We start from the raw sequence: 13,366 nt of genomic DNA, 5'->3' as shown, positions 1-13,366 counted from the left end.
TCTTATTTGAGATACTCTTTGAAGACGTAGGGTTTCAGATGTTTTCAGAAGATGGGCAGGGACTCTGCTGTTCTAGCGTCAGGTGGAAGCTCGTTCCACCATTAGGGTTCCAGGACAGAGAAGAGCTTTGGCTGGGCTGAGCGGGAGCTGAGTCCACCTTAGGGGTAGGATGGCCAAGAGACCAGACATGGCAAAACGGGATACAATAGTGGTAAAGACAACACCAGTATTTTTTTTATTTTATTTTTTATTTCACCTTTATTTAACCAGGTAGGCCAGTTGAGAACAAGTTCTCATTTACAACTGCGACCTGGCCAAAATAAACAAACGTACAATCAATAACACAATAGAAAGAATCTAAATAAATAGGCCGTAGTGGAGAAGTAATTACAATTTAGCAATTAAACACTGGAGTGATAGATAGAAGATAAATGTAGAAGATGAATGTGCAAGAAGAGATACTGGGGTGCAAAAGAGCAACAAAAAAAACATGTGGATAAGGTAGTTGGATGGGCTGTGTACAGGTGCAGTGATCTGTGAGCTGCTCTGCCAGCTGATGCTTAAAGTTAGTGAGGGAGATAGGAGTCTCCAGCTTCAGTGATTTTTGCAATTCGTTCTAGTCATTGGCAGCAGAGAACTGGAAGGAAAGGCGGCCAACGGAGTAATAGGCTTTGGGGGTGACCAGTGAAATATACCTGCTGGAGCGCGTGCTACGGGTGGGTGCTGCTATGGTGACCAGTGAGCTGAGATAAGGCGGGGCTTTACCTAGCAAAGACTTATAGATGACCTGGAGCAAGTGAGTTTGGCGACGAATATGAAGCGAGGACCAGCCAACGAGAGCATACAGGTCGCAGTACTGGGTAGTATTTGGGGCTTTGGTGACAAAATGGATGGCACTGTGATAGACTGCATCCAATTTGTTGAGTAGAGTGTTGGAGGCTATTTTGTAAATGACATTGCCGAAGTCAAGGATAGTCAGTTTTACGAAGGATGCTTTGTTGCAAAATAGGAAGCCGATTCCAGATTTAATTTTGGATTGGAGATGCTTAATGTAAGTCTGCAAGGAGAGTTTACAGTCTAACCAGACATCTAGGTATTTGTAATTGTCCACATATTCTAAGTCAGAACCGTCCAGAGTAGTGATGCTGGACGGGCGGGCAGGTGCGGGCAGCGATCGGTTGAAGAGCATGCATTTAGTTTTACTTGCATTTAAGAGCAGTTGGAGGCCACGGAAGGAGAGTTGTAATGGCATTGAAGCTCGTTTGGAGGTTAGTTAACACAGTGTCCAAAGGGCCAGAAGTATACAGAATGGTGTCGTCTGCGTAGAGGTGCATCAGAGAATCACCAGCAGCAAGAGCAACATCATTGATGTATACAGAGAAAAGAGTCGCCCCGAGAATTGAACCCTGTGGCACCCCCATAGAGACTGCCAGAGGTCCGGACAAAAGGCCCTCCGATTTGACACACTGAACTCTGTCTGAGAAGTAGTTGGTGAACCAGGTGAGGCAGACATTTGAGAAACCAGGGCTGTTGAGTCTGCCGATAAGAATGTGGTGATTGACAGAGTCGAAAGCCTTGGCCAGGTCAATGAATACGGCTGCACAGTATTGTCTTTTATCGATGGCGGTTTTGATATAGTTTAGGACCTTGAGATTGGCTGAGGCGCACCCATGACCAGCTCGGGAAACCAGATTGCATAGCGGAGAAGGTACGGTGGGATTAGAAATGGTCGGTGATCTGTTTGTTAACTTGGCTTTCGAAGACCTTAGAAAGGCAGGGTAGGATAGATCTAGGCCTGTAACAGTTTGAGTCTAGAGTGTCTAGAGTAGACGGTAGTATATTAGATGCTACTAGTACTCTAAGTGGGAGCCTTTTTAAATGTTCTTTATCCAGCGGAGACTTGCTTGCAGTATCAGTCGTAGCTGATCTTAGCTCTGCAGTGCCTTCTGGCCTGTGTGTCCTCGTGCACAGAGAATGACCTTCTCCATCTGTAGAGGTCTGCCCCAGAGACACAGCAGGGCTCTTCTCTCCTTCAGTAGCAGCTCTGCACTGCTCACAAATCCCCCTCACACTGCTGTTAAAGACATTGCACTTGACTAGCTGATCTCACTTCTATCCATTGTCACCATGCAAGAGACACAATTGAAACCATTCAAAGACTAAATTCAGAAGACTGGCTCAGTGATGCAAATAACAGCCTGAATTAGAAGCAGCTCTCTCTCTGCCGGCTTTTGAGTGCCTTTGCAGGGCATCAGTCAGCTACAGGTAGAACACTGTCTGTGTAGAACACACAGCAACAAGTAGAATACTGTCTGTGTATAACACTGTCTGTGTATAATACACAGCAACAAGTACAACACTGTCTGGTAGAACACACAGCAACAAGTAGAATACTGTCTGTGTATAACACTGTCTGTGTATAATACACAGCAACAAGTAGGACACTGTGTATAACACACAGCAACAAGTAGAACACTGTCTGTGTATAACACACAGCAACAAGTAGAACACTTTCTGGTAGAACACAGAAACAAGTAGAACACTGTCTGTGTATAACACATAGCAACAAGTAGAATACTGTCTGTGTATAAAACAAGCTACAAGTAGAACACTGTCTGTGTATAACACACATCTACAAGTAGAACACTGTCTGGTAGAACGCACATCTACAAGTAGAACACTGTCTGGTAGAACACACAGCAACAAGTAGAACACCGTCTGTGTATAACGCACAGCAACAAGTAGAACACCGTCTGTGTATAACGCACAGCAACAAGTAGAACACTGTCTGTGTATAACGCACAGCAACAAGTAGAACACTGTCTGTGTATAACACACAGCAACAAGTAGAACACTGTCTGTGTATAACACACAGCAACAAGTAGAACACCGTCTGTGTATAACGCACAGCAACAAGTAGAACACTGTCTGTGTATAACACACAACAACAAGTAGAACACTGTCTGTGTATAACACACAGCAACAAGTAGAACACTGTCTGTGTATAACACACATCTACAAGTTGAACACTGTCTGGTAGAACGCACATCTACAAGTAGAACACTGTCTGTGTATAACACACATCTACAAGTAGAACACTGTCTGGTAGAACACACAGCAACAAGTAGAACACTGTCTGGTAGAACGCACATCTACAAGTTGAACACTGTCTGGTAGAACGCACATCTACAAGTAAAACACTGTCTGTGTATAACACACAGCAACAAGTAGAACACTGTCTGGTAGAACGCACAGCAACAAGTCTCTTCTCAAAAGGAAAGGTGATCAATTGTGTGAGCAATGTCAATGTCATACTTTTCCGTTTGTAATTTGTAAAGAAAACACTTTTTCTATTTCATTCACGAAAAGGCGATTGCCCATTCTCAATGGAGCACAAGTGAAGCACTCTTATGTAAGAATGAGACTCACTGGGAGAGTAAGAGGTATTAATAGTAATTTAGCATATTCTGCTGCCTCTCCCAGCAGAATATAGCGGCTGTGTGTGGCGGTGGTGTGTAGCGGCGGTGTGTGGCGGCGGTGTGTGGCGGCGGTGTGTAGCAGCGGTGTGTGGCGGTGGTGTGTGGCGGCGGTGTGTAGCGGCGGTGTGTAGCGGCGGTGTGTGGCGGCGGTGTGTAGCGGCGGTGTGTGGCGGCGGTGTGTAGCGGCGGTGTGTGGCGGCGGTGTGTAGCGGCTGTGTGTAGCGGCGGTGTGTGGCGGTGGTGTGTGGCGGCTGTGTGTAGCGGCTGTGTGTAGCGGCTGTGTGTAGCGGCTGTGTGTGGCGGCGGTGTGTGGCGGCGGTGTGTGGTGTTGGTGTGTAGCGGCGGTGTGTAGCGGCAGTGTGTAGCGGCGGTGTGTAGCGGCGGTGTGTGGCGGCGGTGTGTGGCGGCGGTGTGTGGCGGCGGTGTGTGGCGGCGGTGTGTGGCGGTGGTGTATGGCGGTGGTGTGTGGCGGCTGTGTGTGGCGGCTGTGTGTGGCGGCTGTGTGTAGCGGCTGTGTGTAGCGGCTGTGTGTAGCGGCTGTGTGTAGCGGCGGTGTGTAGCGGCGGTGTGTAGCGGCGGTGTGTAGCGGCGGTGTGTAGCGGCGGTGTGTGGCGGTGGTGTGTAGCGGTGGTGTGTAGCGGTGGTGTGTGGCGGTGGTCTGTGGCGATGGTGGTGTGTGGCGGTGGTGTGTGGCGGTGGTGTGTGGCGGTGTGTAGCGGTGGTGGTGTGTGGCAGTGTGTGGCAGCGGTGTGTGGGGGTGGTCTGTGGCGGTGGTGTGTGGCGGTGTGTAGTGGTGGTGTGTGGCGGTGTGTAGCGGTGGTGGTGTGTGGCGGTGTGTGGCAGCGGTGTGTGGCAGCGGTGTGTGGCAGTGCGTCTGTCTGTCTTCCAAGGTTAGGTAGTATCGCCAGAGTGAGAACAGGGGGGGGGGGGGGGGGGATTAGGTGGCTGTGTTTTAAAGTCTCTGTTTCTGCTGGTTGGTTGATTGGCTTGTACTCCACAGAGTAATCAGTCCCAGTACCAGAGAGAGGCGTCAGGGCAGGAAAGGCAGTAACAAACATGTAACAACATTTCTCCCTCTCCAGCTACAAGGAGCATAACGACCATCTCTCATTACATAAAGACACACATGTCTCAGCTGCCAGGAATGACAATAGAGTTCCAAAGATGAACAAACTCCAGTCAGCCGGCAGGCCCAGTGGAGCGAAACTCCTCACAAACACGCGCTACAGCTCACACTATACAGCCCGATCAACAGGAAGCAAATAATATTGGACCAATAAATGAATGTGGCTGATAGATACTAGGTCAGCGAGTTTGGCAGAGCTATTGCCTTTATCCTGTGATCTGATCAGCGTCCTATGGGAGTTACAGTGGACTTTAGGACCCCTGCTGTATTCAAGGTCCCACGGGGAAGCTGAGATGACAAAGGGAGGAACCTGGGGGAGAGGAACACGTGGAGAGACTGGAGGCCGTGGAGGGACCATAAAACAACTGACTAAATGTAATTGGACCCCTCATCCATGAGGACATACGGACTGCAGAGGAGAGTTTGGGTCAATGCTGAATCAGGCCTCTCTGTGGGCTGGGAGGGAAGCAGAGTTTCAGGTAGGAGGTTGATTAGTGGGACTTCTCCAAAACAGTGGAAACACAGAGTTGTCTGCCCACGTTTGTAGATGCATCAAAGCACTGCATTGCACCCTTTCCTTTTCTCACTCCTTCTTCACTCCCTCCTGCAGGACTCCTAATTCATTCAGAGGTAGTAGCAGTAGCAGTGGAACCATGTACCCAGTCTGCCGTTACACAGCATAGTTATAATCAATCATGTCTGAAGAAAACAGCCAATACGGGCAAGGAAATACGGGCAAGAAAAGTATTTTAGTGGAAATACACAACGTCTATTTTCATCTCCTCTCTCTTGTGAGATCAATAGTGGGGTCTCATGTGGTCCACATCAAGGTCCGTCTAACTGTCTGGGGACAGATTGCCTTTAACCATCTGCATTCACAGGTGCATATTTCAGGCCACATTTACCCGCAGCAATTTGGGGAGTTGTCCATGCCAGCAGCACTCATATTATAGGCAGTGAGCTGTACCCATCTTCAGGAAGAGTGCAAACATGTTTTTCACCTTCCTGTTTCACAAAAACATTTTTTTACTGATCTCAGAACAGTGAGTGCATTGCATGGTGTTACATGGTAGGAAGATTATCTGAAATTGATTTATATAGCATTAATAGTTTCAAGAACTGTAGAGTTGTCCTGATAACATTGCGGATTCTGCTATTGTGAAACATTGTTGTGGCAGTGGTTTGTCCTGAAGGACAGGGGGGGAAGTGTATGAATGTTTTATTGTGTTTTGATTAACGGCAATCAGTTCATTTATTAGTAGCCTCTGACATTACATTTTTACATCTAGAATGTCAGACAATTTCCATACTGTACTCACACTGGTACAGTGCTCTGCGTGTGTGTGTGAGATTGGGATAAAGAAGCCCGAGTTAAATCAGTGCAGTGTTTGCTCTCTCTCTCTCTGCAGAAGAGCAGGACTGAGTGAAGATGCCCCTCACTGCCAGGCGGAGCAGCCATCCTCTACCGGCTCTGCATTACCATAATAACATTGAAAAAGAAATTGAAATGGAAATGACTGCCACTGTGTGTCTGTACTACATGCCAGACAAATGAAACAGGGCTTGTATGCCAGCATCACTATTCAACAGCTACCCTACTCCTTTCAATTTCCCAACCTCCTGTGTTACAGCGAGTAAACAGTGACTTGTTTTGGAGAGATAACCTATTATAGGAGTATATTAGGAAACATATGTTATTACTGAGGGACTGTATTATCTTCAGGGATGACAGGGACTAGAGGGACACGGTGGGTTTCAGAGTCGCCAGTTCCCGTTATTGCTGGCTGTGACATATAGAATAAGAGTGATATTAATGGTATAGTCTTACAGGGGGCTTGCTGTTCCTGCTCCGTGGGCTCCTCTTCAGTCTTCAGAGGTTGACCTTTGATTTTGTAGACCAGGGCCAGCAGACGACCTTTAATAGACGTGTCCTGGTCATCTTCCTCTTCCTCCATAGGGATTCCTACACAAACACACGGCACAGGAATAAAATCGATATCCCACTCCTGGACAAATACCGTTTCCTAGGGGTCAATCGGGCAACATATGTCAGCTGCATCATAGGCTTTCATTTGCTAGTGTAATGTTTTTTGTCTTTCCTTTCTCTTTCCATGCAGTCTCCAACCTAAGGTGCTGCTGGAGGTCAGAAAAGTACAGCATGACTGTAGAATACCATCAATATAGTACCCACCCCCTAGGTACATACAGCCCTTTTCAATTATTTATATAGTACCCCCTAGGTACATACAGCCCTTTTCAATTATTTATATAGTACCCCCTAGGTACATACAGCCCTTTTCAATTATGTATATAGTACCCCCTAGGTACATACAGCCCTTTTCAATTATTTATATAGTACCCCCTAGGTACATACAGCCCTTTTCAATTATTTATATAGTACCCCCTAGGTACATACAGCCCTTTTCAATTATTTATATAGTACCCCCTAGGTACATACAGCCCTTTTCAATTATTTATATAGTACCCCCTAGGTACATACAGCCCTTTTCAATTATTTATATAGTACCCCCTAGGTACATACAGCCCTTTTCAATTATGTATATAGTACCCCTAGGTACATACAGCCCTTTTCAATTATTTATATAGTACCCCCTAGGTACATACAGCCCTTTTCAATTATTTAGCAAAACATCAAGACGTCAGAGCAATCTGGAGAGGCAGTGAACTAAAACACATCAGCAGAGAGATAGAAGACGTCCTTTCTGCAAAGAAACACAGGAAGCTCTAAGACAACATCCCCCTGTAATTCAAATGAATCTGGGAATCTGGGGAGCTCCCACAATAAACATAGATTTACAAGGATGAGAACTTATTACATTACATAGCTTGTGAAGTGAAACATGCAATTATAATAACTTTTGCTGGGGATGTTTTCACCTGTCCTATTTGGACAAGCATTGTGTCCAATTTGTTGTGAGTAATAACATTGGCCATGTTGATGGTTTTGTTTTCAATGAATCCCACAGCTCATCTCTACAGTTTCATTTCCCACTCAGGCCCTGTGATGCTGCCATTCATATTTTATTCCTAGTCAGATGGCAGGTCATAATATTTAGGTCCAGACTGGAGACATAAACCCTCCTGATGGTGTTCTTTACCACAGTGCAGCCGCAGCTCGTTGTGGAAGGCATAGAGCTCCTCCTGAATGTCCTCTGGACACGGGCAGTCCTCCCCCGTACTGAAGTTCAACAGCATGTTAATCTGAAACACACACAAACTGTCATTTAGGTCACATGACTGTAGTATGCAATGGTATTTTTTAATTTTATTTAACTAGGCAAGTCAGTTAAGAACAAATTCTTATTTTCAATGACGGCCTAGGAACAGTGGGTTAACTGCCTGTTCAGGGGGAGAACGACAGATTTGTACCTTGTCAGCTCAGGGGTTTGAACTTGCAACCTTCCGGTTACTAGTCCAATGCTCTAACCACTAGGCTACCCTGCCGCCCCTATGCATTTTATACATATATAGTTCAGAAAAAATAGCAACTATGACCAAGCTTGTATGCAGTAATAGAGACTGAAGGTAAAACAACATTAAAGTTTGCGAACAGTGCTGAAGTGACCCTGACGTGCTGTGTAGATGAGGAAATGGGGAGGTATCCCTCCCTCCCTCCTGTCTGGCAGGGGGGGGTGAAGGGGGGGGGTGTAAAGCCTGGATGCGTCCCCGTCCCCGGGCAGAGGAAATAGCACAGCAGGCAGGGATGGATTCCCACAGCCTTGAGGCTGGGCAGCGGAGGGACAAACTCAAATGAAAGAGCTTTGGGGAGCAGTTAGAGAGACAGTCACTAGGCCTTTCTCAGTCAAATTATAGAGCTTTGGGGAGCAGTTAGAGAGACAGTCACTAGGCCTCTCTCAGTCAAATTAAAGAGCTTTGGGGAGCAGTTAGAGAGACAGTCACTAGGCCTCTCTCAGTCACTCCGGGCTAGCAGAGCGGTTCTCTCCATAATGAAAGAACCCACTGATACAAAACCAAAGGGAATTTGAGGAAAATAAATATATTAACCATGAATGAGGAAAAATGACTGAATGATCCCACACTACTCACTAGAGTTTAGAGTGGAGCGGTGGAAAGAGTGCTGCTGAGGTTTATGAGTACAATGTGCCCTTGTTGCGGTGTGTGTGCGCATGCTTGCTAGCTTAGAACAGTAGTCTCAGCAGCAGCCTGTTCTGTGTTAATGTGCAAACTCTTCTATCTAATACAAATGTAACAAGGTCAACACACGCAGATGTCTGCAGTCACCCCAGTTGTCATGAAGTGGGCAGCATTTCAAAAAGCCTAAGTCAAACACACATTTAAGGCCACGGCCGAGAGTCTGTGACTAAAACTGCTTGCCGGTGACTTTGCCACTGTTGCTCCACAAGAGAGATGATAAACTCCCTGTAACCTACATCATTAACCAGGAGGCCATCATAGGTTATTTCTATTTCAGTGTGTACCTGTTCTTGGGGAGGCGAGCGGAACTCCTTGGTCTTCTTGGCGGTGACAGCAGCAGACATGTTGAGGGCCAGCATCAGCTCGTTGTACCTGAACTTCTGGTTATACTGCAGCTTGGAGACAAAGCTGTCTGAGAAGGACACAATGGCCTCGATGCGATGCTTCAGCTCACAGTCACAGAAGTAGTGCAGCAGCTCGCACATCTAGCAGACAAACACAGTTTCCACATATAATATCATCTGGGATTTAGACACAGACACTAATGACACATATCTTCAGGGAACTTATTAGAAGAGAAAGCATTGATACAGAGACATTACATGGCTGAGTGATTTTAAAGTGGACTATAAAATGTCAGTGGATTTTTGCGGAGCATGTGATTGAAAGCCTAGCAGAACCAGTACCTGTCGTTTCACTGGCTCAGGCAGCCTCTTCTCCAGCAGACCTTTCATTGGCAGCTTGGCGTCTTTGGCCGCCTCCTCCTCCCCGGCCTCCACCGCCTTCTCCTCGGTGCCTGTCAGCCCCTCCTTCTCTGTGGCCTCCATCACCACGGCGACGGCATCCTCACTATGCTCCACAAACACGTTGGGGTCGATGAGGAGCAGGATCTTATGAACATCCTGACTTCCCAGCACACCCATGGTGAGCAGTGTACCAATCAGCCTCAGGATGGGCACAAACTGGTACTCCACGCTGCCCCCTACAGGGTCCCTGATGTGATGCCCACCGCCCTGCACGGCCTCAGTCAGCATGGTGATGGCCTTCTCCTTCAGGGCATCCAGGGGGATCTGGGGGCTGTACAGTTGCTGCTCCCTTTTGGTGCTGATGAAGCAGGGGGGGTAGAAGTTGAGCCGGGGCTTCAGGGAGGTACTGAGGCCCACACCGGGAGGAGAGTGGTGCTTGGAGGCATCGGAGAACAGGCGGATGCTGCGCGTCTCGGCGGTGATGGGGATAATAAACTCGTTGTTCATCATGAGGCGGGCCTCCTTGGCCGTCTCCAGGTGAATGCTGATCAGGATGTTGTAGAAGCCCTCGCGCAGCATGCCCGACAAGTACTGGTTGTCGATGGTGTAGAGCAGCTGGGATTGGTCCAGGTGGCTGCAGAGGGCGTGTGCCACGCGGGTGTTTCCCAGGGCACACAGGGCACAGTACAGCTTCAGGGTGTGGTAGTGGAACTTCCTCAGGTCCTCCTGCTCAGACAGCTCCATGATGTCAACACACCTGGTGGGGAGGTCAGTATACTGTTTAAACAGAGCGAGGACATATACAGGAGCGCTTATGTCCTCAACCAGGGTGTGTGGTGCAATCTGTGTATGTGTGCACATCTACCTGTTCTCCTCAGGTATGTGCACAGCCAGCATCTGCAGGGGCTCCCGACACTGCACCACCCAGCCATGTCTCTCACTGACCCTGGCTGTCTCCACCTTCAGGAAGGTGTTGGGCATGCGACTCCACAGCACTGAGTTGATGGTCTGGACATCCAGCCTCGGAGGGCACTGGGGTACTGGGTTCTTATGCTCACTCTTAAAGATGGCAGCTGACAGGGGCATGGCATTCTGTGGAGGTCAGAGGTCAAACAGAGGACATTGTAGTTCACGCAATGGATCAGTAGAAACGGTGGATAGATTTAAAATGAGGGGATTAAAATCGAGTTACTCTACCTTTATCTTGGACAGCTCAAACTGGAAGAGGTTGGGGCTGGTCGGTCGCACAAACACAGCAGGAAACAGCTTTGTGTTTGGTTCTACCTGGTCAAGAAAAAGAGCACAGCACTAATATAAGAAGTTTACAGACAGAAAAGGCATATTGAGGCCATACTGCAGTTACAGTATAGAGGGGGACTATAAAGAGTAGCATTGAGAGTGCATGATGTTCTGGAGCTATCTGACTCGGTGTGTGTGTGTGTGTGTGTGTGTGTGTGTGTGTGTGTGTGTCAGAGAGAGACTAGGGAAGAGGCTGGCAGGATGGCTCAGAACAGTTTAAAAGCTTGCCGTGTTTCTACGAGGGGAGAAATTAAGAAGATCATGCCCTTTAAAAGGGGAGGTTTTGTTGTCTGGTTTGAGAGTACATACACAGACAGCCAGACACTGAGCTGAGATCTGGCAGGCTGGACAGACAGACCCTACCCTGCTGCTGAGCCCAAGGCAGGGGGGACTGAGTGACTATCACACTAATGAAGAGATCAGGACAGGCAAATCTTTTTTTAGAGAATAGATGGTGTTGTTCTGATAAGAGACTGACAGATGGGACAGAGACTGTAGGGCTGATAGCAGCAGGAAGGAAGGAGACCGAAGAGAGTGTGATACGAGATTGTAGACTGTGCAGTGGACATCTTAAATAGAGACATTGTGTAGTTGGCTATACTGTACCTGGTAGGAGGTGGCCAGCTCCTTGCCGTTGCCAGTGAAGGTCACCAGGCCAGTGGCCAGGTCAATGAGACAGCCTATCTCCAGGTCCACATTACTGCGACTGGACGAGTGACCTGAGCTTGTGACGTCCCCACCCCACACCATGTAGCAGTTACTCCTCCTCACACTGGGGAATGGTGAGGGAGGAAGAGGAAAAAGAAGATAGTATCTGAGTATCTGATTAGTTGCTTATCACTATTCATACCGACATGAGGATGAGGGTTTCCTTAACAACACGATTACCTCTCATGGACCCGACCACGCTGGTCTCCCAGGGTAACTGTCACCGTCCGGTTCTTACTGAGGTTGAAGTGGTTGCTATAGTAATGGTAGTCGGGGGTGACCCAGCCCACCCACACACAGGATGGATCCTGACCAGCGAACACCCTGACAGAGTAGTGGTACTGCAAGACAACATGGTGGCAGGTTAGCTTGACGACATGGCACCTGAACTATCATCAGCTGCTTATCATCCATTTCATACCGTGCTGATGTTGCTGTAATCTGTTCCTCTAATTCCATCATGACTGTGTCTCATAGACTTCAATGGATGTCTACAAGGAAAACATCAGCATTGAATAATTTCTTTATATACTGTAAGTTAGAAGATAAAGCGCTTTTACAGAAACTAAGTTCAATACTGTAAGTGTCATATACAGATGTTAGTGTTGTACAACAGTGAATGTGTGTTCAGAGACCTGACCTGTGTTTCAGTTTGAGGGACTCGGGATCTTCATGCACTCCGTTCATGTCCATGACAGGGCTGGTCTTGAAGAAGGAGTGGAACTCCACGGGCATGCTCAGTCGACAGTACACCATGTCACCATTACTGTTCTGGGTCCCAAACGTCCTGTGGCTCACCTTCAGACATGGAGGGCTGTCGATGGTGCCATCTATTCTTGTCACCTGGGATGGAGATGTATTTGGACAACTGATTTAGCCATTCTCCATCTTGGAAGTGAGATATCTTACTGGTTCTTTAAGGTAAACCTTCTGTGAACCTCAACATATCATGTATATTACCGTTTCGAATTTTGTCATTGACCTTTTGACTTTTGGTCTTACCATTATGTGGTTGTGGTTCTTTGGCACATTGACAAAGGTGGGGAGGCGTTTGCTGAACCACATGGTGACCTCACGGTTCATGTTGACGGCAAAGGGTTCGAAGCCCTCCTGGAGACCACACATGGTGTAGTACTTAAAGGTACTGGCGTCCTTCCCCAGGTTCATACGACCCACCTGGGACAGGCCCAGACTACACACTGGGATAAAACCTGGGGAACAGAGAGAGCGAGAGAAAGCGAGAGAGTCAATGAGAGAGAGAGAGAGAGAGAGAGAGTTAGAACAACTGTCATCATCACCCTTCTCATTCTAAGAACACACACATCAGGGGGAGGGGAAATCAATCCAGCTTTTAATAAAAGCCATTTACAAGTGTCAGATTATATGAAGTTTAATTCATGATGGTGAGGCACTTATTTTCACTCATTTTGCAGCATGTCTGTCAGTGATTTGACGGCACAGAGACATAAGAGAAGGGGCAGAGCTTAGAGAGGTCCTTCACATACACTCACCGTCTTCAGTCTCACACACTCACCGTCCTCCGTCTCGAAGTCGGCAAAGCAGAGCTCAGAGCCCTTGTTGGTGATGAGGATCTCTCCGTTGAGGGTGAAGATCATAGACTTGTCCTCCATGTTGATCATACAGCCCACCACGTCCCCCGCGTGCCAACACCGCCCAAAGAAACGACTGCCCATGTTCAGACGTTGACCCTGAATATACACACACAATAACGCTCTACAATCTGACTCCATCCTTATTCAAAATGTGATTTATTATGATACACACAAATCATACTCTCCAGGCTAGCTATGCCATCATCAACTATGATAAAG

At 47.6% G+C, this 13,366-nt stretch overlaps 1 protein-coding gene across 1 annotated transcript in view; it reads right to left on the bottom strand.

The window, feature by feature from the left end:
- Window positions 1-13,366, bottom strand: part of LOC110505504 (ryanodine receptor 3) — a 160,970-nt gene that overhangs the window by 52,328 nt on the left and 95,276 nt on the right. Inside the window, exons 28-39 of the mRNA XM_090220746.1 lie at window positions 13,069-13,243; window positions 12,537-12,745; window positions 12,175-12,377; window positions 11,956-12,025; window positions 11,715-11,875; window positions 11,433-11,598; window positions 10,725-10,811; window positions 10,393-10,619; window positions 9,468-10,284; window positions 9,066-9,266; window positions 7,725-7,827; window positions 6,434-6,568 (exon numbers count right to left, since the gene is read on the bottom strand). Of these exons, the coding sequence (XP_090076872.1) occupies window positions 6,434-6,568; window positions 7,725-7,827; window positions 9,066-9,266; window positions 9,468-10,284; window positions 10,393-10,619; window positions 10,725-10,811; window positions 11,433-11,598; window positions 11,715-11,875; window positions 11,956-12,025; window positions 12,175-12,377; window positions 12,537-12,745; window positions 13,069-13,243 (2,554 nt within the window). The remainder of the gene's footprint in view (window positions 1-6,433; window positions 6,569-7,724; window positions 7,828-9,065; window positions 9,267-9,467; window positions 10,285-10,392; window positions 10,620-10,724; window positions 10,812-11,432; window positions 11,599-11,714; window positions 11,876-11,955; window positions 12,026-12,174; window positions 12,378-12,536; window positions 12,746-13,068; window positions 13,244-13,366) is intronic.

This window comes from Oncorhynchus mykiss, chromosome 25 (genome assembly GCF_057628025.1).
Source record: "Oncorhynchus mykiss isolate SJ-2025 chromosome 25, ASM5762802v1, whole genome shotgun sequence".
Taxonomy (NCBI): Eukaryota; Metazoa; Chordata; class Actinopteri; order Salmoniformes; family Salmonidae; genus Oncorhynchus; species Oncorhynchus mykiss.
The sequence above is the reverse complement of the archived record's forward strand: the minus strand, read 5'-3'. Positions and strand labels throughout refer to the sequence as shown.